Here is a 27,483-nt window from a genome sequence, read left to right as displayed (position 1 = left end):
TTTGGACTTTATTACTTACCCATAAATAATACTGTCATTTGATTTCCCAATTCACTAATGACCATTTTACCAATCTAATATGCATAAGTAAAAGTGAGTAAGGAATATAATTATGATACTAGCGACCCGCTCCGGCTTCGCATGGGTGCTAAGTATACTTAAATAGAGCGATGCTCTATTGATTAAAAAAAACCGCATCAAATTCCGTTGCGTTGTTTTAGGAACAGTCAGCAGAAGGCGACTTTGTTACTATTTAGTGAAGAAAAGGACAAAATTCTACTTAAATCAAATGTATTATCGTTTAACTTAAATATAATATGGGCACTTTATCCAATTGGCACTAAATGTTACAATCCCTTCACTATTTCTTTTTACCATTGCGTTTGTTCTTTGGTTTTTCTATAACGGGCTCGGGTTCCGATTCGGATCTGTAAAGATGTGTTGTTTTTGTAAGTGATATTATGTATGTATAATTGACCTATTGACGAAAAAAGGTGAATTGAAGAGTGATACAAAACAAAATACAATCGATATGCTAAAGTTTTCATGACAACTTTTTCTTCTATGAGAAAAGGAGATGTCAATAAAATATATCCGTCTCTCCTACTCGAAAAAGTATCGCTCCTCTGACGTAATTGAATAGATTGGTGACGTCGTGAAAGTGAAGGAACTAATAATACGACTAAAGAAGGGTTTTGTTTCTTATCGACATAAATAATGACAATCAATATCTCACGAACAGCTGAAGTACTTACTCGTCGCTGGCGTCCGGTGTTTCAGGAATGGTGACGTTGCCTTTCGACACTTGCTTGCTGTCCATGAGTTCACTTGAGTCGTTCAGGACGGATTGTTCCTGTAAAAACAAAACTTAAAGTAAACCCTTTGTTACTGGCACTATAGCTTTAGATTTATTATGATCGCCTTTAATATTTATAGCTCGCCTTCAAGTCGTAGATCTGTTGAATTATAGACATAAATATCTGACATAGCCCGACGGATTAGCAAGCTGAAGTGGCAATGGGCAGGGCACATAGTACGCAGAACTGACGGCCGATGTGACAGCAAGGTTCTAGAATGGAGGACTCGTACCGGGAAACGCAACGTGGGACGTCCACAAGGTGTACCGACGATATCGTAAAGGTAGCAGGGAAGCGCTGGACGCAGGCCGCTATACCAATCGATCAACATGGAAAGCATTGGGAGAGGCCTATGGCTGAAATGATGATGATGGATATATCATATCATGCGCTATTAAAAAGATGACCAAATATGAGCTATGTTTAGAGGCTCATACGTATACTATGATTTGTAGTCAGTGAGGACATTTAGTGGTATTTTTTTCAACTTTTGTGATTATCAACACAGGACTCTGTGTAAAATTACTTACGATTTCCTTCTCGTAGACGATAGTGTGTAGTTCGGTCTCGTTCGCAGAATCCTCGAACACAGAATTCTGGGAGCTGTCCATACTGCTGCGAGCGGATTCCGTAGACGCGCGGGTTACTGGTCTCGTTGGTTGTGGCGCTTTCGCTTCTGCCGCTTTACCTGAAATTATTGACAAATAAATAAAACATAACTATATATTTTTCGCACACTCACTGCGGGCGCGCGTCGCACAGTCGCGACAGCAACATAATTACGCGCGAGCGATAGGGATGGGTAGCTTGGGGTCATTGGACGGGAGTCTACGTGCTCACGGACCAGGCTTTAACATGACTCATCGTCAGCAACTGAACATGAACAAATATCAGCTGGGCTCGTCCCCAAAGTCCTGCCACGATATCCATTGACCGATCTATGCATCCCTGTCACTCACACCTAAAGTATGGGAGTTAGAGTAGTCCAGCGATTAGGCGCACTTAAAATAGATGAAAAGGTGTCCTAAGCTTGTTCATACTTTCAGGAAGTGTAAATAGCTTACTTCGAAAACTACTGACCAAGTCTGAGTCTATGGTTATTAGAAACGCTGTCTATAGCAAAATTGCACAAACGATCAGTATCTAACTAAACCAAGTAAAAATCCTATGAACTAAGATATACAGGGTGTTAGGTAAATGGGTATATGAGCCGACATCTTCTTTTTAATTATTTTAATTTTCATACAAATCGGATTTTATTAGATTTATTTTGTATGAAAATAAAAAAAAAAGATGATATCAAATTTCTGACTTCACCATACCATTTATATGACCATGTTAACATGGGCTAGTGTCGGCTCATATACCCATTTACCTAACACCCTGTATAGCTAGACTCTAGTCCTACCTTTAACTTTTCGCTTCGGTTCTTCCTTCTTCGTTCGGCTCTTGGTGGATCCATTAGACTCCGTGCTCGAGGCAGACTGTAGGCCCCTCGTGGATTTCCGTATGGTCACGTTTGAGACATCTAGGTCGAGTGGCGGAGATTGCAATGACTCGTTTGGCGAACTGTCTTTTTTGTCCTTTGCTGCGTCAGCTTTTGCTTTTAGGGCTGGAGAGTAGAAAAAATGTTTATGAGATGTGACTCATATAAATATAAAGTAGAGACATCTTCTGGACAAGCTCACTCTACCATAGATCGCAACTACACGCTTTGCAAGAGATTTTTATCCAGAGTATTTAAAAAAATAGATAAATTATATGATACAGTGCGCGAAAAATCAGCATTTCTACAGCAATGACGTAGTTTTTGGCTTTTTTGTAAATTCACAATAAGACTCGAGTAACTGTTTATACATACTCGTGTTAGGCCAACCAAAAACATGAAATAATCAACCTATATACGACAGTGTTGTGTGCTACATACCTCTATCAATATCCACCAAAGACCGTTGCGATCGGCTTCTCTTGACGCCGCCCTTTTCATTGTCCGGTTGGGCCTTCGCTTTGCCTTTAGGCTCTTTGCCCTTTTTAGTACCCTTCGTGCTGTCTGTGCTAGCTTGTTTATTGATTGACAGTTTCTTTTTCTTGCCTGTAACAAACACAAATGGAGTCACTCAGTTGCTATACTCACATACTTTATTAATGAATAAATCTCTGGTTCTATCAGAGCCTATTTGTATTAAACAAACTTTAGGACATTGAATGCTTGAATCAAATTGACTATCCGAAAAGAAATACTATTTCGTGCTTCTGAAGGCACATTCGGTCATTGAGACATGTCAGACACTTATGATAGCTTACAATTTCAGGCAAGGGTTTAGGTGCTATTATATTTTACCCATACGACAGAAGATCAATGAAGAACAAGAACTTTATTCCAAACTCTGTACTAAAACGGAAAGCTAGGATAACAATTTTCTTTATTTTCTTGTTTAGTGTACAATAAAGTGTTTATCTATAAACCTATTTACATTTTGCCTCAATAGATTGTGTAGAAAGAACTTACTTTTAGTAACTTTAGGCTTCTTTAAAGGCGACACTCCGCTGCTGCTGGAATCTGAAGGAGCGTCGTCTACTTTGTCGCTCGTCTCAATTTCCGAGGACGGTCGGTTTGATTTAGGGCTGCTTGTCTCTACTGGTGGTTGCTCTGTCAACGGAGACATTAATAATAATAAATGTTTATTTCAGAAATAACTTTCCATACTGGGTTAGTAGTTACATTAATTAATTTTCACACAAACTGCCAACCTACGTCAGGTTTGCGTCATCGTACCTACAAAGTAAGTGCTACATCTCAAAGTGAAAATGGTGTTTAAGATCCACTAACAAAACACTTCATAAAGTAACCAATTAATTAATTTTGACAAATTATTTCCTATTTTGAGCTCCAAGCTGAGCTCTGAATGTGTATGGACTAATGTTTGCAAGATACGTTACCTTCTTTCTTAACCTGTCTACACATCGTGAGGAATTTAGGGCAATTATTCCTTTTTGTGGACATATGGATGTCCTATGGCTGAAATGATGATGATGATGATTCCTTTTTGTCTCTGGTAAATTAATGTCCTCCACCTGAAGTGGACACTGAATGACCTGATGATTATGATAATGATTAATATAATTATATTACCTTCAATCCTGGACACAGTTTCTGGAGGCGTGGTCTCGTCAATCTCTACTTCTTCTTCGACGGTTTCGTTGATGACGACGTGGGTGCTACGCGCGAGTGGTTGCGCTATAAAATGATCATTTGTTAATCGTAATGTTATTTTGATTAAATAAAATAAAAGTTACACTAACAACAGCTAAACGACTATACATAATAATAAGTAAGCAATAGATATAGGAACAGAACTGAGCAAAGTGATGATGTAGATGTATTTTACAATCTAGTAATAACTACGTTAAATACGACACACTGAATGAACCATTTGAGATTATATTAACCGAACATACTTGCACACAGCTTGAAAAATAAGCTAGACGGTCGACTAAATCGGAGACTTGATAATCTTTCTCCTAAACAAAAATAGGAAATATAAGTATTTCAATATGCTTCTTTATTTGGCTGACCTGTTAAAAAAAACTATAATACGGTGTTAATAATATAAGTTTTTTAACTTACGCAAGGAAGTCGTTGCTCGTCCTATGGGACCTATGGTGTCTTCGCCTTGCATTGTTCCTTCAGTAATACCTGGTAAAGAAGCAACATAATATAATGTTAATATTTTTATATCGATTTTAGACACATACATCGGTAGTGTTCGTCAATATACAGGGTGTTGATGTCAATCCTCACCATATTAATTTAGGTGATCTATTATGATTTATATAAACGCATTATCCACAAAAAAAAATACAAACGAAAGTGGAATTTTTAGCGAATATTTTCCGTGCGACATCAACTGTATTGTGGCTCGCAATACTGCAATACGTTTACACTGCGGCACCATCGAGCTAGGCGAATTGCTTGCTTATTATGTCGGATAGCCTACTGAAGTAAGCCACGTAAAGTAGGTAGTTTAAATAGGTATTATTCTTTGACTAAGTAAAGTTAAAGTTCGTTTTAATTTTCGAAGTCATTTTTTTACTGATTCGTGATCAGAATAAGCTACTTATTCAACGCCCTAAATATGAAGAGGATTGAAATCAACATCCTGTATTAAAAAGTACATGTAAATTATGTTCAATTCACCTGTATTCGACATCTTGTTGAGACTTGCCCGCTCCATAGCCTCTAGAGAGCCTAAGTAGCGGGTAAGGTTTCGGCAAGATTGCTTGTCGGGAAGTTTCTGTGAAATTAAACAAGAAATTATAAAAATATATACAAACATTTAACATAACCAGTTATTATGATAGTATCAAACATCACAAACACACTCAAATATCGCAGCATAGTCGCCGGTTTTATCCCAGTTGGTCGTAGCTCTAGCTAGGAAACTCTATAGTCATAAGATTAGTAGGTCATACACATCACTACTCTGACTACCTTACTATGGATATACCGGAAGCCCGCTTCTATGAGCGCGAGCATTGCAGTCACACTTTAGTTAAACACCTAATTTATACAATGTTCTTGTAGTGTAGAGTATCACAGCGCTGTGAGTACCATACTGTACTTATACCGGTAGTAAAGGTCCTACCGGTAAACCGGTAAACTTACCGCACACAAGTCTCTCAGCATAGCTGCCAGTTCGATCGCGAGTTGTCCGTCCCTAGGCGGCGACAGAAGAGCGAGCATTCTGCATGCCAATCCCACTTCAGTCGACGAAGGCCTCCGCACTATGTAGTTGCATAGTGTCATTGCCATTACACCTTGGCTGTCGATGACCTAGAAAGAATTCCAGTCTTATTTATACCTGTATTTAAGTAACACACTCAAAACTCTATTTAAACTCACACATACATTGTCTTGTGATTAAGCTACAATACTGAATCATAGCCTTGAATTTGTTCTTGAGTAAGAATCATGTTTTGTGTGTTGTTTTGTTTATGGCTATAACTAGCATTTGCCCGCGGCTTCACCCGCGTGAAATTTAGTTTTTCACAGATCGTCATAAACCATAGCCTATATGTTATTCTGTGTTATAAACAATAATACTGTACAGTTTCATCAAAATCCGTTCAGTAGTTTTTTCGTGAAAGAGTAACAAACATCCAGACATCCAAATCCATACAAACTTTAGCATTTATAAAATTAGTAGGATAAAGTAGGTATAGTTTGTGATCTCAGTCACAAAAGCTCACATGATATAAGAAAATAAAGACTTACTTCGTGATTAACCCTAGTCAGCGACACGATGAAATGAACCACTGCCTTTTGTTGTTACAAAAACCTACACTATAGTAAAGGACTTTCGCCTTAATACCCAGTTACATAAGACTTACTTCGTGGTTGACGCGAGTGAGCGACACGATGAAGCGAACCACTGCCTCTTGGTCGATTTCAGCAAGCGGCGAACTCGAGGGAGCGTTGGCTAAGGCACGCAGTGTGGGCAGTGTTGCTTTCTAGAAATTAATAGATTTAAAATATTTTTTATTTTTGTTAAAACATGGCAGAAAGTGTGACGGTAAAAATAAGATACAAGCACTCTTTCGTCTGGTATGGCATGCAATTTTCAAATAGGACACATGGGACATTCAAATCATCACATGACATGGAGTTTTTTTTGACCCGCGAAGACGCAAACGCATTGTCCTGTACTCCTTCTTACAAACTACGTCACAAGCATAGTCCCAAGTATGTGGCACGCCACCTGACGGTATGAAGGAGGATATCTTTAAGCTAATAAAAGATTTAAGAAAATGTAACTCATACTTACTTGTATCTGCTCCTGTGCACCATCGACTGTAGTAGGGAAAGTTTGGAAGAACACGCCTATAGTTTGCCGCAGCATGTCTTCTTCGACTAAAAAAAATATTTAAAAACTCATGATATATTGGTTAAAGATATGCAAGAGATTTTTCATGGGATACCACTATTTACCCCTAAGGCCCGGTTTCCACCAAGACGGAGCGGAGCAGATGTTTTTTTTTTTAAATAACCAATCCCATTTCACTTCATCTTCTCCGCTCCGCACAGCTCCACTCTGCGTCACGCTGCTGCCGCTGTTAATTTCTATAGAAAAATTCGTCCGCCCGACTCTTCTCCGCTCCGCCTAGCCTTGGTGAAAACCGGGCCTATTAGGCTCATCCCAGAGATAGAGGATAGCACTGGGAGTGATAAGAGGCGTTAACAGCGGAAGAATTTGGAACCTTTCATTAATATTTATTACTTATGCTTTTGGTAAGAAAACAGGTTTTCAGAATAGTGAGTTTACGAAAGTTTAACTGAATAAGCTTCAGCCAAACCAACGCGTGCAGATCGATGGCGATGGCGAAGGAGAGGCGATCACTGCGCGTGCATAGATCGCCGCGACCAATGACAGGACGCGTTGATGTGAACTCATCGCTACAAATTCACACACAACATTTGATCGACATCGCGCACGCAAGTTGCACGCGTTGTTTTGGCCGAATTTTAACACATACCTGTAGCAGGATTGAACCAAAGCAACATAAGGCGGCTGAGTATCGCCGGGGACTCCAGATGGCCAAGGTGTAGCAAACGGCATAGACCTTCCACTATTATCAGCCGGTACGTTGCGCACTGAAATTGCGTACTTATGTAAGTAATCATTAAGGTACACATTACCTTAACATTTGGCATTTATAAAAAAAGGAACGATCAACAACGGTTTTTTGTCTATTAATGCCTCCAGTGGTCAAAATTGAATAAAATATTTATTATACCACCATATTAGGCGCTTGGTAATAAAAGAGACATGAAAACATACTTTAAGAGCGATTTCTTACTGCATCTAGTCTGGAGTAGCACAAGTATAAATTGGTTTAAGATTTGGAAATACTTCCAAGTGTACAGGAAGCAGTAAATAATCACCCTTATTATTTTAAATTGTACTATTTAAAAAGAAGAAAAAGACTTACCGTGCTGTCCATTATTTTCAATAGTAGTTCGATGACGGTACTGTGAGTTGGTGTCAGTGATATCACAGATTCGGATATACTACCTGTAAAAATTTTATATCAATCATCTCACAAATCGCAAAAACGCACTTATTACAACTGCGTAAGATGCCATTACATGATACACCGAGCAGATAAAATTTCGTAGAATGACCTCAAGCTACCCATTCTTATCCACCAGACTTTACTAGATATCACCTACTCACCATCCTCATCGATCGCGTCTATAGAGTGAGAGTACGTGCTTCGCTTGCTCTTCGCTTTCGACTCGTCTGGGCGCTGCGACTCAGACGCGTCGTCTTCGAAAACCTTCGCACCGTGCACGCAAAGGAGATCCACTATGCACTTGAGTACTGTTGTCACGATTGGCTCGTTTGACGTGTCTATTAGCTGTGGAGAAATTATTACTGTAGGTCTAGGTAAGATACGCGCCGTGGTAAGCTTTTATCGATTTCAACGCGATAAGCCCATACATTTGTCGTCTAAAATCATCGATAAGATTTTATCACGGCTCGTATCCTCGCCCGGTTGGTGACTTTTAACCTTTAACTATGGACGTGAAAAAATAATCACACTCCCATGGACGTCGGGTCTCACAGACCCCTATCTAAAATTCTTCTTATTTTCATATCTGAATTAATTTAAATTTATTAAAGAGTTGATATATATCTAATAACTATTAATAAAGGATTTAGTGGTAAATGTAATCAAATTTTAACCATCATTTAATAATTTTTTTGCAAATTTAAAAAACTTTGTCATTTTTCAGTGTTAATTGACTTGCCATCACATATAGGCTCCTCGATTACAGTCAATTATTAAGAAATGAAAGTAATATTTTTTTCCTTGCTAATTAATAATCATGTAACATAAAAACATGAACAAAATTTCTGAAGGACATAAATTAAAAATTTTGACAAGGGTTAAAGTTACTAAAATTATATACAGTGGCCTAGAACACTAAAAACAAATTATCTCTACAGGCATGTGTCATCTTTCTTTGAGAGCTTTGATAGACAAAACGTACACCATTCAGAATCGGAATCTGCAGCAATGGTGAATTCTAAGACATCTAAACTCAAAAGAAGAATCGTCTACAAGTAATACCTTACTCCTAAAATGTTCTTTAGATAGTTGGGCTAATAATATAGCTGATGTACTCAGATACTTTCTGCCATTAAGTATTCTTAAACTAGATCAATTTACATAGCCCTTTCGGACCCGCGCTTAAACTAGAAAGAAATTTGTAATTTTGAAGATGAATTTTAGGTAATTTGGGGCCGCAGATTACGAATCTACTATAATTTTCCAGATTTTCCGCCGCCATCTTGGAAAATTCATATACCAACAATTGTATCAAACTGGGCCCTTCACTTTCCACGTACAATTGTGAGGGTCAAAATTGTAAGGGTTTTGGAAATTTTATCAATGGCATGTATTCCGAAAAAAGTATTTAGAACCAGTAAGGAATAAAGAGGTTTAATTTTTATACCAGTATTTCCCATTTAATCTTGATTTGTGGGCAAACCATCTGTTCCATGAGCTCAACAGTAAATATAGCGCTCGAAATATTCCTATGGAGTTTTAATATCTCCTGGATCAAGAACAGCATCTCCTGGAAGATGTTGACGATTGAAGGGCTTCGTTTGCTATGCCGCTTGCATACTCAGAGGTATGTATCGTCATGAATGTCTGAGCCTTCATCAGAAGAAGAGGAGTAGTTCATCTGAAGTAGCCGAAACTAGCTTTTTTCGTTGTCATCGCTCTCATCCCCAGATGCATTGAGCATCTCTGCGATAGTAGCGTTGTTTAAAATCGGAAACATGGTGCGAAAACCATGAAAAATTAATATTTATGAGAAACTAAAAATACGCATAAGTTATTGTTGGGCCCACGTCAATACAATTGTGTCAGTAAAGTTCGTTAAGCCGTTACGCCAAAGTCTTTGCTTACAAGTAGTCACTGTTATCACAAAAAGATGCTATTTTTATCTATTTGTCTAATCAATAACTTGTATATTACTACAATTACATAATAAAACCATAGTAGGTACTTTTTTTCGCCAAGTCGGGGAGCGCAATCAGTCATGAACTGTACAGGTTGTAACCTGCTCACCAACTGCGCTTCGGACAAAATTTGCACGGGAGGTGAAAGAATGCATCCCGCACAATCGTACGATACTCAGCCCATCCACTTCCGATGTAAAACTAAAGAGATAATCTCGATTTTGTAACCCGCACAATTGTATTGGAGCGGTCCGAAAGGGTTAAGATTATAATAATATAATATAAAAAAAATATAGTTGACAAGTCACATCCATACAAGTATGTTTGTATGGAAATTATAGTCATCGGGTCTCCCAGGCCCGGACAAAATTTTGGATGGTTATTACTCGCGTAATAAGTGCCGGAAGATGCGATTTTATGCTTCCTCGGTCCAAACACAGTTAAAACTGAAGCTACTGAGATGGTCGAGAGCAGCACGTGGCGGGAAGGTGTTTAAACCGAGAAATCGGAAAGGGGGGTGGGCCTCTGAGACCCGACGTCCATAGTTAAAGGTTAAGGTTATTGGAATGTAAATCTTATTACAGCGGAATAAATTACGAAGAGTTTTTAGTGCTCGTGTCTAAAACATTCACATTGGTACTGTGCGTAGTGCAGTTTTTAAGTGTATTTTTGCTACTTTTTTGTAGTAAGAAATAGCGGGAGGCTCGACTTATCGATTAATATCGAACAAAACTAGAAAACTTTGAAAATGGTACTCACATTAGCAAAGAAGAAAGCTTTGTTTTCTTTCGCAAACTCCTTATCGAGCATACCAAATAACGCCACGGTTTCTAGAGCATTATCTAGCACTTCTGGGTTTTGGAATATTTCCACCTGTAAGTATAATAAATATTTTTTATTTGAAAGCATGCAGAGAGACTGCACAGTTCAGAGAAGAGCTCAACTGTTTGATATGCAAAATATAATCGATGTCGTGGACATATGGTGCACTATTCTATTGTTTAAATCAAGTCAATTACTTTTCAAGATATTAGTTACCTCAGGCCAATCAAATATACATCGAATGCCCACTGCATTAGGATCTCTTTTCATTGAATTAATTTAAATGCTTCTAAAGTTACGTCCACTCTCATACGTTTTGTATCTGAAATATCTATACTTGCCTCCAATTCGTTAAATATCATCCTTAACATTGGAGTCACGGTCTTGAGTTGAGGAGTGTCTAACGCACTGTTGAGTATCGTTAGGCATTTGTTTAAGGTTTCTGCGTCAGACACTTTTTCCATTATTGTCTGAAATACATACAAAAATGGTTAGATTGATCATTGAAATCTGAAGTCTTAAATCAAAGGGACTGACGCCACCATAATTATCTTTAGTTATATTTGCAAGATTAAAACAAATGAATTAGCGTAAGAATCATCAACATCAGCCCATGCGTTTGGTGTATAGTGTCACAAAACGTCCACTGCTGGACAAAGGCCTCCCCCAAGGATTTCCATCAAGGTCCTGTGCTGCCCGCATCCAGGCTCTTCCCGCGACCTTCACCAGATCGTCGGTCCACCTAGTGGGAGGCCTGCCCACGCTACGTCTTCCGGCCCGCGGTCGCCACTCGTGTTTTTCATTTATTAAGTTTTTTTTACTTACTGGTATTGGGGCTGGAGGTGGCGGTGTTGGTTGAACGTTCAGATCTTCCAACTTCTTTTGGATGTCTTCCACCTAAAACATTATTATATTCAATGTTATTAAATTCGTGGCAATCAAATATGTAAATAATAATAAAGAAAATAGTTTGTTTGTTACCTTAGCTTTACATTCGGCGGCGAGAGCATAATTTTGGTCTCTGACAGCTTCTTCCTGAGCTTCCATGGCTACGTTTAGGGATACACGAAGCCTGGCGCGCTAAAAACACACAATTATTTATTTATTTATATTGGTATTGACTTTAAAAATACAGGGTTTAGGGAGTCGAGCGCAAATTATTAAATATTGCATTAGTTAAAGCCCGGTCGCCGAACACGTAGAATTTCGTCCAATGACCCCAAGCTACCCATCCTTATCGCTCGCGCGTAATTATATTGCTGTCCCGACTCTGCGACGGGCGGCCACCGTGAGTGTGCGAGCGAGTCATTGGACGAAGTTCTACGTGCTTGGCGACCGGACTACTTCGCTGCATGATTTTGAAATTAAAACTGTCACTAATGTATCTAGGGGCCTTTGATCCTTTCAGACAGTTCTGGCTCTAGCTGGACTGATTCTGAGTGAACAGTTCTCATAGAATTGTATCACTAAAATCGCTTACGATAGTAATATCCACCCAAAAACTTCTGTAGGTTGGTATTAAACTGTGCAACATAAAAGTTTCATCTCAAAAAGAAATTAAGAAAATTAAAAAACATAACTTCTGATGGGTTAATCTTTCGCTTTCTTACCTGGAGTTTAACTTCAGCGCAGTCCACAGGCGGCGGAGGCGCAGCAATCGTTTCTGGTTCGGGCGGGTCTCGCAGGGCCGATATCATGCCGTTGATGATTTCTAATCGGAGCGCCAGGTCTGGCACCACCATTTCGAGGGCTGATACGAACGCGCGTATGACGTCAGAGCTGAGCGGGCCGTAGTCACCTAGCGAAAGAAAGATAGAACCTTTTAGAAGGACATAACAGTATCTGGTTTGGGATGGTCTCTCAGCGCCGATATCATAGATTTTATACTTATAAGCTATTGCGATGAATGTGCAATGTCACAACAAACATTTTTATGTTTAGTGATATAAGAAATGTTAGATTATAAGCCTAACCTTGTAATTAAATTAAATAAATAAATAAATGTCATTGATAATCTCTAATCGGAGCGCCAGGTCTGGCACCACCATCTCGAGGGCTGATACGAACGCGCGTATGACGTCAGAGCTGAGCGGGCCGTAGTCACCTAGCGAAATAGATAGAGGATTCTAGAACCAGCTGGTAAGACACGAACATGCGTATGACGTCAGAGCTGAGCGGGCCGTAGTCACCTAGCGAAAGGTAAAAGAGTATTCTAGAAACTAGTAATGCCAATATACGGGACTATTCCCACCTCTCGTTCCCACCACTGCAACTCCTGTGTAGCCAGGATCTACAGCTTGACCGCCACAAAAACCCAACCAATGAAGGTCAAGTTTGTCCCGGGGGAAAGTTAAACTGTCATTGGACCCGCAACGAAATTAATCAGAAGAACATAGGAGGAGTTCGAAATTAAGGTTCGACTTCCCTCCATTGCAAAGCGGATGACAGGTGACAGTAATGCCAATATGTCATAATATATCTTAACATCCATATTGGTTAAGGCAGGTCTCTCAGAGCCGATATCATGCCGTTGATGATTTCCAGCCGAAGTGCCAGGTCAGGTACAACCATCTCGAGAGCTGATACGAACGCGCGTATGACGTCAGAGCTGAGCGGGCCGTAGTCACCTAGCAAAGGGTAAATTTATTTATTTATTAAAGGGAAAGATAGACTTCATTGGTGCGCTGGGCCAGTACAGTAATGGGAACACAACACTCTTCTAGAAGATAATGTAAAATGCGACTATGCCAGACAAATATGCCATCAGGCATCCTCAACTCGTCAGGTCACCATAGGGAGTATAGGCCAATTCTTCCTTTTGCCTGCCTCTCTCTGGTATATTAGAGAGAATCGTTTTTCTGGAGTGGAGAGTAATGACCTGTAAGCCTAGTCTGCGCGCCATAATAAACTTTTATCGATTCACGTGATAAGCCCATATATTTGTCGTCTAAGGTCATCGATAAGATTTTATCACGGCGCGCATCCTAGCCCGGCTATTGATGATTCACATAACACTCACCAGTGAGCGCTTGAGTGTCGGCCGCGTCGTACACTCTGAGCATGCTCACGAGCTCGTGCAATATGTGCTGGCGAGTACTGAACCTTACATGGGGTGGACAGGCGGATTACCCTTTGAGTGGCTATTAGTACCTGCTACTGTAAAGCCTTAAGCACCTGTAGCTTCTTGAATTACCCCAATGCTGTTATATAGGAATGACGTAATAAGAACACAGGCTTAAGGTTACCCAAAGGGGCGATGGAGCGTGCTAGGCTCGGAGTTTCCCTGCGTGATCAAATCAGAAATGAGGAGATCGACAGGAGAACCAAAGTGACTGACATAGCCCGCGCAATCAAGTGGCAGTGGGCGAGGCACATAGCTCGTAGAGTTGATGGCCGCTGGGGCAGAAAAGATCCCGAGTGGCGAGCACGAGCCGGAAGACGCAGTGTGGGTTGGCCTCCCACTAGGTGGACCGACGATCTGGTGAAGGTCGCGGAAGGTGCTTGGATGCGGGCGGCGCAGGAGCGGTCTTTGTAGATAACCTTGGGGGACGCCTTTGTCCAGCAGTGGATGTCTTTCGGCTGAAACGAACGAAATAGGAACACTTACCAGTGAGCGCTTGAGTGACCAGCGCTTGTAGCTCCTTGCCGCCGGCGGGGTCGGCCGCGTCGTACACTCGGAGCATGCTCACGAGCTCGTGCAACACGTGCTGGCGGGTACTGAATCCTATCGGGTCCGAGCTTTCTGCCGGGCAGGGGGATTCCACTATGCTGTTAGAGGAAAATGAACTCAAAAACTTGGCACTATAAGGCACATATTTGCATAATAGAGGTAAGTAATGTAAAATAAAGCATTTTAGTTCAGCATGTACAAGCGGGTACTAGGCCCTACAGCAGTGGTTCCCAAACTTATTTTGTCTAATGCCCACTTTGAGAATAAATTATTTTTAGCGCCCCCATTTGTAATCGAGTGTCGAGTGCTCAGTCGGTGTCTAAGAGTAAATGACGCCTCCCAAGCCTCTACACAACGTCCCGATTGTTTTTCTGGGTCTCTTACCGCCCCCTTTAAGCCTGCAGCGCCCACAAGGGGGCGTTATCGCCCACTTTGGGAAAGACTGCCCTACAGGGTCCAAGCTCTCCGAAGGACAGGGGGATTCCACTATGCTGTTAGAGGAAAATGAACTCTAAAACTTGGTACTATAAGGCACATATTTGCATAACAGAGGTAGGTAAAACTATTCCACTATGCTGTTAGTGGAAAATGAGCTGTAAAACTTGGTACTATAAGGCACATATTTGTATGATAGAGGTAGGTAAAATTATTCCACTATGCTGTTAGAGGAAAATGAGATCTAAAATTTGCTACCATAAGGCACATATTTGCATAATAGAGGTGGGTAAAATTATTACACTATGCTGTTAGAGGAAAATGAGATCTAAAATTTGCTACCATAAGGCACATATTTGAATAATAGAGGTAGGTAAAACTATTCCACTATGCTGTTAGAAGAAAATGAGCTCTAAAACTTGCTGTCATAGGGCACATATTTGAATAATAGAGGTAGGTAAAACTATTCCACTATGTTGTTAGAGGAAAATAAGCTTTAAAACTAGGTACTATAAGGCACATATTTATATGATAGAGCTAGGCAAAATGATTCCACTATGCTGTTAGAGGAAAATGAGCTGTATAAATTGGTACTATAAAGCACATATTTGTATGATAGAGGTAGGTAAAACTATTCCACTATGTTGTTAGAGGAAAATGAGATCTAAAACCTGCTGTCATAAGGCACATATTTGCACAATAGAGGTAGGTAAAACTATTCCACTATGCTGTTAGAGGAAAATGAGCTGTAAAACTTGGTACTATAAGGCACATATTTGCATAGTAGAGGTATGTAAAAAAGCATTTCGTTCAGCATTTATAAGCGGGTATTAGGCCCTACAGGGTCAGAGCAGGCAATGGAATTCCACTATGCTTTTAGAGGAAAATGAGATCTAAAGTTGTTGCCATAAGATCTAAAATGGTACGCAGCGTGGGGATTCTACTATGCTGATAGATGAAAATGAGATCTATAGTGACTCTTATAAGTTCTACAGTGGTGTGTAGTTTGTAATAAAACTATTCAAAAGTACCCACATAGGTATTCATAATAATAAGACACACTTACGCCTTAATATATCCAGTGAGCACCACCAAGTCTGGCAACACAGTTTCCAGCGTCTCATCATCTTCGATCTTCTGCAAATGCTCCGCCAGGTGGCGCCAGTACCAGGCAGTCTCCTTGTTTAGTTTCTCAGCTGGTATCAGCCGAAGAGTCTTGTCGGTTGGCAGCCATTCCAGCAGTTCGGATATTGGGAGACGTCTAGAAGATATATACACTCAACATCAAATAAACCGCACCTTCCGCGACGCGAACTTTAAAGAATATCTTCTGACACAATCGTGGTACCCCAACAATATTGGTGTTATTTGAAAGCCCAATAAATATCCTTAAAGAAAAATACATTTCATTTCTAAATAAATGATTAACATATACCATAAATGTGACTTGAAAATAGACCTCACTTTGGGCTCACCTCTGGGATCAATTAGACCAATTATTATGGTTATAAAACCAAATAAAGATCTCACGTGTCCTCTTTGCAATTAATCCCAACTTAACAGTTTTAAAGTCATAAAAAATGGCTATAGCGTAACTACCTATTTTTTGAAGATGTGACTCTGGATCCTTGTAAAGACACATTTTTGGGGTAAAAACCTTTCCTTTAATGAAATGAAGTTTAGAACTCGGCTTTCAAATGGTACCAATGTTGGTGGGAAGTGGAGATGCATACGTTTGATAAGTGCTTGTCGCGGGAGGTGCGATTTATTTGATGCCGAGTGTAGAAATCATTTTAGTAATGGTGCGTCCAGACTGGGCGAACGGGCTCGCGCGGCAAACTCGACATCCTACTCACTCAATAGCAGGGTGAGCAGGATGACCAGCGTGCCGCGCGAGCACGTTCGCCCAGTCTGGACGCACCATAATAATCATGGGTTGATCGAACTCAGCATGGCTACTTCTGACAATGTTATCCGGAGTTAGGAATGTTTCCATCCCTCTCACGCGTAGTGAGATGCTAGCATGAGCAACAGTGACATATATACCTGAAATTATGTAAACGACGACGCCCTGCTATTGTCAAGGTGCAATGGCTACTATCATTTCGTTTCCTTTTAACACTGTCTTTAAAATGTTGGTTGAAAAGAATGCACATGATGTCCGAAATAGCATAGGAGGCCTTTAGACTTACGACATCGTGTCAGACAAAAAAAGGAACTCTTCAGGTAGTATTACAAGCAGTTAACCCTTTAACAGTCATAACATAATCGAAATTTTCATTGTTTTTGGACCTTAAGATAAGCGAATAAGGTGGAAAATATGGTGGAAACTATATTCCCAATGTCTTTTAAAACGTCACAACATTGTTTATAGCTTGACTTAATGGTGTCTGCTCGATCTGATGAATAAACTGGCTCCAAAATGTTATCTACTCACTTGAACAATGTCTCCAGAAGCTTCCCAGCGACGTACTGCGAGTCTTTGGCGTCGTGAGCGTTGTCTAAGCGTATGGCTTTCAGCAGGTCTATGATGTTGCCTTGGAAAGTGCTCAGCCAACCGGGTACGAGGATCTCTTCGACCACGCGTCGCACGCGCTGACTGCGTTCGGTAAGTCCGACCTTGAAAAGTTAGATAATTATTTTTATTTTTTGCCCGATCCACTGACAGAGGAGTGAGTGAATGAGTGAGAGCGAGGAGTTAGCCAGGTATCACGTGTAATTCATTTTATACTCATTGCTTGAGATAATACTTAAAAGAGGTATGTATGAACGAAGGATAGTGTGAGATCAGAGAAAACACTAGGAAATATATTAATTAGGCAGTAGCATTGTTGGAACTGATGAGCTAAAGCGACTGCTAAAGTAATTTGTTGAATAACATGACTATGTCTTAAACTATGATGTAAATGCATTTGTATTATGTGCGTAGCAAAAGAAAGTTGCTGAATATAAAGAGTGCCGAACAGTGCACACAAAATAATCTTTATTTACAGAAAGAAAGCCCTACATAAGTGATAGAGGCAAATTTTCTCCAACTCTCTGGCGGACTCTGAACTGCGTGACGTTGACGCCGGCTATGTAAAGGAACGCGGCGCGCCTGACCGCTTCATCTACGTCGCATAGCCGCTCTAGGTACATACGGCACGTTCTGCGTACACTTCGCTAAATAATAAAAGGCATAGTTTCCTGTACCTTAAGGGCCAGAACTCTCTGGCGGACTTTGAGCTGCGTTACGTTGAAGCTATGTAAAGGAACCCAGCGCGCCTGACCGCTTCATCTACGTCGCATAACCGCTCGAGAACATACGGCACGTTCCGCTTACACTTTGCTAAATAATAATGAAAGGCATAATTTCCTCTACCTTAAGGGGCAGAACTCTCTGGCGGACTCTGAGCTGCGTGACGTTGACGCCGGCTATGTAGAGGAACGCAGCGCGTCTGACCGCTTCATCTACATCGCATAGCCGCTCTAGGTACATAAGGCAAGTTCCTAAATAATAATAAAAGACATTGTTTCCTCTACCTTAAGGGTCAGTACTCTCTGGCGGACTCTGAGCTGCGTGACGTTGACGCCAGCTATGTAAAGGAACGCTACACGCTTCATCTATGTCGCATAGCCGCTCTAGGTACATAAGGCAAGTTCCTAAATAATAATAAAAGACATTGTTTCCTCTACCTTAAGGGTCAGAACTCTCTGGCGGANGGGAAGCTACGGAACCCTGCACTGCGCGTGGTGCGACACTGGGTTACTGATTTTTTCATATAAATCTATTAGACTCGAAAAATAGGCATTTTATTAAATATCACGTGAGATTAGGGGGGTGGGGGAGGGGGTCAAGCAAAATCTCACCAAATCTCACCTAGGGGGGCGGGGGGGTTGAAAAATGGCCAAAATTGTCTCACGTAATTTATGGACGCCCCCTTATTGCAATGTTATTAGGCCTGAAATAAATGAATTAAATTTTTTATTTAACTTCAAGTATCATCAGCAAGTTTACTCATATTTTCAGCAACGATAAGTATTACTCGTATTTTTATAAAGTAACAGAAGCACATAATAATTAAATAGTTTACTTACTTGAGATGCAAGCAGTTTATCACATAGATCATCATCAAGAGAGGCATCTTCTCCCAAAGCAGAGAGCACAGCCGCCAGCAGCTGACTTGCCCGGTAACGCACAGATTGGCCGGATACGCACTGACACTATCAAGGAAATAAATTGTTGAAGTTACTTTTCAATAGTTCACTCAGAATTCAGCCTCAATGTGTCATTGTTTCATCCATCATCAATGGCTTCTGAACTGAATTTAAGTCACAAGCATTTCCAGTTATTAAATAATCTCTAATTGACATGACAATGGATGGAAGTGTTTACAAAAGTAAGTTTTATTCATTCAACTAGTAAATTATTTATAATTCAGGTTATCTATTTAACTCAAACAATGAATGTTTTAGCTAAACTTTTGTGGTAAGAACTGAACAACCATCTGCAAAAACTTACATCAAAAATGATGTCACAAATGAACATCAAAAACTCTTCTTCGTCATCCAGAGAGGTGGAAAAAGTGGCCACAAACTGGATAACCCGGTCCACATTGGCACTGGTGTCTCCAAATGTAAACAAATAGTGTAATGCATTCTTGAAGCTTTCACGGAATTCATTTTCGTCCAACTGAAAGATAAAATGAATTTTATTGCTTAATAGTTATTGTAAGCTTTACTAATAAACATAGGAACCTAGAAATTAAAGATAATTACGATTATATTACTATAATATGTTTTCATTTAGGCCTTTAGGCAGTCAATCAAAGCAAAAGTGGATAAAGTCAACATACCTTTTTGTAAAGTTTTATCATTTCCTTGACATACTTTTTGTGCTGTACTACATTATATTGCACATTTTGAAATATTTTAAATATTATCGGGTTATTACGAGGGTTTGGTTTCACAGCAACCGCTGGTTGAACCTCGGAGTCTTTTGGCGGCATTGTGTTTATGAGAAGCGTTCACTTGGAGTTAACTAGAAATAAGTGGATTAACAGATTAATATCCTATTTTTTTCTACACACTGACACAAACAGTTAATTTCATAACTTTAGAAACAATAATGTTTACAATTTTTACAATCGCAACCGTTGAAATTGAAAAGCTCCTTTTCAAATCATCTCGACACAACTGATGACAACTGACAGATGTGTGTGTGACAGTGACAGATTACCTACCTCTGACAAGTATGACAGACAATGACATGATAGTCTCAGAGGATACCATACCCTCAATGTAAATTAGCGCCATCTATTAATTATGCTAATCAACTTAACTAAAATAGATGGATGGACGTAATATTTATTTTTCAAAACTTTTTTCTATTTTAATATTGTACGATATATCAAAAATCCAATTTAAAGTAATAATTATTAGTGTCCGACCGAAACTAGTTTTACGACCGAAACCGAAACCGAAAACGAATTTCGGCAACGGTGTCTATTTCGGCCGAAACCGAAACCGAAACCGAAACTTCCTTACAAGGCTCATATTTTTAGGGAAAAATAAAGAAAACGTTATTATAATCAGTCAGTCTTTATAGTTTTCTCTTTAATTTGCATTAAAATTGAACGTATAAAGCGCCTTTTTACTCTAAAAGGTATCAAATTATGTATTAAAAAAGAAAAAGAAGGATATAGTCTAGATTTTTAGGGTTCCGTAGCCAAATGGCAAAAAACGGAACCCTTATAGATTCGTCATGTCTGTCTGTCCGTATGTCACAGCCATTTTTTTCCGAAACTATAAGAGCTATACTGTTGAAACTTGGTAGGTAGATGTATTCTGTGAACCGCATTAAGATTTTGATGCAAAAATAAAAAAATAATAATAAATCTTGGGGGCTCCCAATACTTAGAACTGAAACTCAAAAATTTTTTTTCATCAAACATACGTGTCTGTGCCATGTTGTGAGACCGTATGAATGAGACACGGGTTGTAGTTAGACTCTGATACTAATCTGTTTATTAACGCGAACTGCATGTATATTTATACGATATAGATTATAGATAAATGACGTCACAGCATCAGCACTATACGTGATAAATGTGCTGACACTGTGAACGTGATCAAGATAAGATATGAAGAGATTTAGTATTGTGCATACCGGCACAGTACTCCCCCCCTTTAAATAAGAAAAAAATTGAATAATGCGCTAACTACAATAACATACATAAATTATCTACGTTAATACTCTACATATTTACATACAAGAAATAAAAATAATGTGCTAATTAAATACAAATTACAATAACTATCTACGTTATACAAATCATGTGGTGAAAAATAGTGAAATGTTTATAAAGATGAGAATGTAACAAAATATAACCACTGGCTTCTTCCTTATCTGGCGTTTTCACAGTCGTGGGTTGCCCTCGCGCAAGCTCGGCTTTACGCGATAGGTGCNTACGTACGGCACGTTCCGCGTACATTTCGCTATGGACATCACTACCGCTCTGAAAAAGATAATTATTATGCTTAAAACAAAGCTGGAAATATAAAAAGGCAAAGACACCAGTGCTATTTGAACAATCAAGTGGTAGTACTTTATGAACCACCACATTTATCTGACATGGTTCAATCAGACCCAAACTTATTCTAACTCTCTAAAGAAATTGCGTACATAATGTTTGGTTGTTTTCAAAGATATTTAGGATTATTAAGTAACTCATCATGGGGCTGGCTAGTATGACGTCTATTGTCTATCTATATTAAGAGAGCAGTTCATTTGTTTCAGCCAAATGACATCCACTGTTGGACAAAGGCCTCCTCCAAGGTTTTCCACAATGAACGAATGGTCCTGCGCTGCCCGAATCCAGGCTCTTTCTTTAAGAGAACAGTGCCTATTTATAATACCTTCTAACAGAAGAACTAGGGTCACAGCTCATGTGGAAGCGGTAGGCACGAGTGACCTCATCATCTGGTTCCATCGGGTTCTGCAGACGCTGCAACGCTAACGCCGCGCGACACCGCGCAGCGCCGCGCTTGTCTTGCAAACGCTGCATCTACTATTGTTAAAGTAAGATAGTGTAGTCCAACTTAACACTAAATTACCTTCTGACTGAAGAACTCGGGTCACAGCTCATGTGGAAGCGATAAGCACGCGTGACCTCATCATCTGGTTCCATCGGGTTCTGCAGACGTTGCAATGCTAACGCCGCGCGACACCGCACCGCGCCGCGCGTGTCTTGCAAACGCTGCATCTGATATTGGCAAAAACAGAAAAGACAATGTAAAGATAATATTTCATTACTAGATAATTATCTTATACAGAGGTCTTATTTATTATTAACTATACTAATCATAACAAATGAAAAAATCAATGTAAAAAATATCAAAACACAATCTCCATGGATTATTTTGATATAAATTTAATTTCATAAAAAAAAAATACTTTGCTTAACTTCTTTGATTAAGAATTAAAATGAAAGTCATTTTAATTCTTATTGCAATTTTATTAGGCCTGAAATAAATGAATTAAATTTTTTATTTAACTTCAACTATCAGCAAGTTTACTCATATTTTCAGCAACGATAAGTATTACTTGTATTTTTATAAAGTAACAGAAGCACATAAAAATTAAATAGATTACTTACTTGTGATGCAAGCAGTTTATCACATAGATCATCATCAAGAGAGGCGTCTTCTCCCAAAGCAGAGAGCACAGCTGCCAGCAGCTGACTTGCTCGGTAACGCACCGATTGGCCAGATACGCACTGACACTGTCAAAGAAATAAATTTTTAACATTACTTTTCAACAGTTCACTCAGAATTCAGCCTCAATGTCATTTCATCCATTTTTCACATTCCATCATTGTTTCATCCACCGCCAATGGTTTCTGAACTGAATTTAAGTCACAAGCATTTCCAGTTTTTAAATAATCTCTAATTGACATGACAATTGAAGTGTTTACAAAAGTAAGTTTTATTCATTCAACTAGTAAATTATTTATAATTCAGGTTATCTATTTAATTCAAACAATAAATGTTTTAGCTAAACTTTTGTGGTAAGAACTGAACAACCATCTGCAAAAACTTACATCAAAAATGATGTCACAAATGAACATCAAAAACTCTTCTTCGTCATCCAGAGAGGTGGAAAAAGTGGCCACAAACTGGATAACCCGGTCCACATTGGCACTGGTGTCTCCAAATGTAAACAAATAGTGTAATGCATTCTTGAAGCTTTCACGGAATTCATTTTCGTCCAACTGAAAGATAAAATGAATTTTATTGCTTAATAGTTATTGTAAGCTTTAGTAATAAACATAGGAACCTAGAAATTAAAGATAATTACGATTATATTACTGTAATATGTTTTCATTTAGGCCTTTAGGCAGTCAATCAAAGCAAAAGTGGATAAAGTCAACATACCTTTTTGTAGAGTTTTATCATTTCCTTGACATACTTTTTGTGCTGTACTACATTATATTGCACATTTTGAAATATTTTAAACATTATCGGGTTATTACGAGGGTTTGGTTTCACAGCAACCGCTGGTTGAACCTCGGAGTCTTTTGGCGGCATTGTGTTTATGAGTAGCGTTCACTTGGAGTTAACTAGAAATAAGTGGATTAACAGATTAATATCCTATTTTTGTCTACACACTGACACAAACAGTTAATTTCATAACTTTAGAAACAATAATGTTTACAATTTTTACAATCGCAACCGTTGAAAAGCTCTTTTTCAAATCATCATCTCAACCAGGGTGAAGAAACTTCCATACAACGGTCATCGAAGTGAAACTTGCTTCCAAACAGCGACATCGGTGAATAAATTCAAATACTTTTTAACTACCCTAAAACGCTCTAGATGTCGCTGCTCCTGTTTCCTTCATATTTTCATTTTTTTCTTATTTAAAATATATTTGAGAATAGTGTTAATTACAATGTGAAAACTTTTTTTAAATGAAATTAATTTGTTTTAATTTAAAANCTTCATTATTTTTGTATTCTCTAATATTTTATTAGCGATTTGATTCTTTTGAAGTTCCAACACTGATTCCAGCTGCACAGACGAGGTTGGTCCTTTCAGAAATCGGGAATACGGATGTGACAGGGGTACTGGCAGCGACTTCTCGTGGTGTTGTGTTGCACGACTTGCACGGAGTTGACATGTTGACGGTGATGTATGTTGCTGACGTCACGGATTTTCTCTGCTCAATCGGGTAACCAATTTGATGCCATGTCAGAGATGATGTGGATGGCGAAGGCTGATGCCGAAGATGGTGGTGATGGAGGTTACGTCTCACATTACGTTGGTTTAGTACGTTTATCTTCGTCGTCGTTCGTCGGCTTCGTCTGCGGGATCGCCGGATTAATCTTCATTTTATGCCATCTTCGTCGGGATCATCTTCCTCGTCGGGTTCGTCGTCGGGGTCACCAATTTGTGCCATGTTGTGAGACCGTATGAATGAGACACGGGTTGTAGTTAGACTCTGATACTAATCTGTTTATTAACGCGAACTGCATGTATATTTATACGATATAGATTATAGATAAATGACGTCACAGCATCAGCACTATACGTGATAAATGTGCTGACACTGTGAACGTGATCAAGATAAGATATGAAGAGATTTAGTATTGTGCATACCGGCACAGTGTCCTATGGATAGGTCTTCCAAAATAAAATCGAGGTTTCGTTAGTATCTACTGTGTACTTGCCACTTGGATAACTTGGTGATAAATACTAAAATGAACTTTGAAACTCTGAATCCATAATATTATCACCAATGCTCTAGTCATTACTAACTACCTAACTAATGTTTGTTTACGTATAGCATTTGCGAACCAAAAATATTTTTTTTGATGTTTACTAACCGCTCTTATTGTTATAACGACATAAAACGAGATAAAACTTACCAAATTCAAAATAAATCACTCGAAAACTCGCCACCACAACAAAACAAAACTAACAGCAAACAAACAAGCGAGCGAATTACGACATCGTCTCTGATCGGATTCATTCACTCTTTCAACGCGCCGAACATGACCGATAACAGCGCGGAAACTCCCGAATGCACATTCGGTTTCGGTCGTAGTTTCGGCAAGTTTGCCGCCGAAAACGAAACTAAACCGAAACTCGTGTTTTTACCGAAACTCAACCGAAAACGAAACCGAAACCGAACATTCGGTCGGACACTAATAATTATATTGTAAAATTTTATTTTATTTTAAAATTTATTTTATTTTAAAATTTATTTTATTTTAAAATTTATTTTATTTTAAAATTTATTTTATTTTAAAATTCTACTCATTAGCTTCAATTTAAAATTTGTTTTTTTTACATCATTTTTTGTTCTAATATAAACAAATTACGATTTCGGACCTTAGAAAGAACGTACATTTCATTTTTAAAATAATCTTGTGAAGAAAGATACTTAGTACTAAATATTAATCATAGATGGCGTTGTTCAACAAGTCTTTCTTATTTTCTTTATTCAAATAAGCTGATCAAAGACATAAAATCTATGAGTACAGTACAGTAAACAGTATTTTAAGAGACGGCTTATCTATGTTACCCTTGAAACATGTATGGTTGGCCATGACCACCATCCATTTTAGTATTTTTATCAAGAAAGTATTAAAGTTTTCTGTAATTACATTTTTTAAAATTTTGTTTATTAGTGTTATTTATTTATTTGGTATGTCAATCTTGTCTTGATATAATACAAAGTACATTATTAAGATTTATATTATTTATGTCTTCGTCACTGTCTTCACTTTTCGAAAAAAAAAAGCATTTCTTTCTTGGCGGGAAAGTTAATAAAGGTATTGTAGGNATTCTTTTTTTTACTATTTAGTGTCATAATTTTGTAGCGGTTCATACAACACATATTCCCATCAAATTTCATCACTGTAGTACTTATAGTTTCCGAGTAAATCGGCTGTGACAGACGGACAGACGGACAGACGGACAGACGGACAGACGGACAGACGGACAGACGGACAGACGGACATGACGAAACTATAAGGGTTCCGTTTTTGCCATTTTGGCTACGGAACCCTAAAAAGTTACGAATTTTTTTCGCGGAGCGACGATCGACCTATCTCACCTCCCCCAATGGTCGAAGCGCGACTGACGTTAACTGAATAGAACGCTGTGCTGTGATTGGTTGTTGGTGTTAGGTTTAACGGCAATCTTGTATTATTACTCAAAATTTTAGGTACCTAAAATCGTGTGACCAACGTATTTCGCTTTCTCAATTCAAAATAATTTTATGAAGATATTTTTTTGACTATTGTGTGGAAAGTATATTTAATTACGATGATTTTAGAATATGCTACACACAAATTGAATGAAAATTGTGAATGCAGTAACCAAATGTTTCATTGCAACCGAAGGTGTGAGACGATGAGAACGCGAAAAATGACCCCGTTTTTTATCGTTTCATGTGATTTTTTCGTATTATTTTTGCTTCTATTACGATAAAATTTATTTTGTATGTAGCTAAATAGATATTTTATCATCTGATTTCAAAGTTATTGTTCTAACTTATACCGTTTATGAACTATTATTGTGTGACCATCAAATTTGAGTGTAAATGAGAAGTACCCTTATATTATTTATGTCTTCGTCACTGTCTTCACTTTTCGAAAAAAAAAAGCATTTCTTTCTTGGCGGGAAAGTTAATCTTGGATGCAATAATAGATCCTACNGTATTGTAGGATCTTAGAATGTATTAAAAATCCATAATATAAAGCAATCAAATGTTCGTGATGATGATGATGATGATGATGATGAACGTGCGTAAGCAAGGCAACAAATTATTTCAAGTCGCACTTCACATGAAGTAGGTACTAAGTATCTTACTGTAATTACAACATTTTTACTCAATGGAAACAGATATTAATATGTTAACGTTTGAAAGGCAAGTCGTAGTTAATATTATTATTACTTAGCCATATTATGAACACACTGTATTTGATACTTAATTTTACTTGAAAAACATAACCCTACTTCTGGCGCAGTCGGGTAAAAAGGTTGAGTACTTTGAGTGAGTACTTAGGCCTACCTAACTACTAAAAAACCGCACAAAGTCTAACTAGGTATACGTTTTTAAGGGGTACCTACTTACGTAGGTAAAATTAAAAAACAAACTCGTGTAAAAAGTTTAATCGTGCTGAATATTTTGATAATATTTTAAATTAAGCTTAAAATAGTAATAATTATGTACAAATCACATGATATTTATGAATTAAAATGGGTTAACAACTAATCAAATGGTGAAAATACAATAAAATAAGATTTTGAAGTTTAGAAAAAAAGATCAAAGGTACATACTAGGTATAAAAAATACAAATTGAAGTAGGAACTTCCGAATTTAATTGTAATCCTTTAGCTGAAATTTATTTATGATTGAGAACTAAAATAATTTAGGTATGAATTTATCTAAAATACTATATCAGAACTGATAAACAATAACTTAAACAATAGATACGCATAGTAACAAGTATTTAGGGAAAATTAATAAAGCATGAATTTAGTTTTGTTATTGATAGAAATTTGTTTATCAGGGACCTATCTAAATCGATCGATGCTCACATAGAGTGAATATTTGGGATTTCTTCGAGACCCTAGATCTAGGTACAAAGTAATAAATAACCCACAAAATGAT

The 27,483-nt window shown here is 38.4% G+C and overlaps 1 protein-coding gene across 1 annotated transcript; it reads right to left on the bottom strand.

Annotated features, from left to right (window-relative positions):
* Positions 1-274: 274 nt before the first annotated feature.
* Positions 275-23,561, bottom strand: LOC114352126 (condensin complex subunit 3-like). Its single transcript, XM_028303598.1, has 29 exons — positions 23,235-23,561; positions 22,901-23,071; positions 22,457-22,582; positions 21,915-22,063; positions 21,269-21,316; positions 18,181-18,292; positions 17,257-17,438; positions 15,886-16,080; positions 14,322-14,482; positions 12,325-12,512; positions 11,696-11,794; positions 11,540-11,611; positions 11,056-11,184; positions 10,652-10,765; positions 8,093-8,276; positions 7,848-7,930; positions 7,392-7,509; positions 6,683-6,768; positions 6,249-6,368; positions 5,524-5,691; positions 5,056-5,152; positions 4,486-4,554; positions 3,991-4,095; positions 3,367-3,507; positions 2,785-2,949; positions 2,266-2,469; positions 1,388-1,545; positions 756-853; positions 275-428 (listed from the first exon to the last, which is right to left on the bottom strand). Exons 1-29 carry the CDS (start codon positions 23,385-23,387, stop codon positions 362-364), a joined length of 3,762 nt encoding a protein of 1,253 aa, XP_028159399.1. The 5' UTR covers positions 23,388-23,561; the 3' UTR covers positions 275-361.
* Positions 23,562-27,483: the final 3,922 nt, after the last annotated feature.

Source organism: Ostrinia furnacalis, unplaced genomic scaffold (genome assembly GCF_004193835.3).
Source record: "Ostrinia furnacalis isolate ACB-3 unplaced genomic scaffold, ASM419383v2 OfSCF1253, whole genome shotgun sequence".
Taxonomy (NCBI): Eukaryota; Metazoa; Arthropoda; class Insecta; order Lepidoptera; family Crambidae; genus Ostrinia; species Ostrinia furnacalis.
This window is presented reverse-complemented; position numbering and strand designations above follow the sequence as displayed.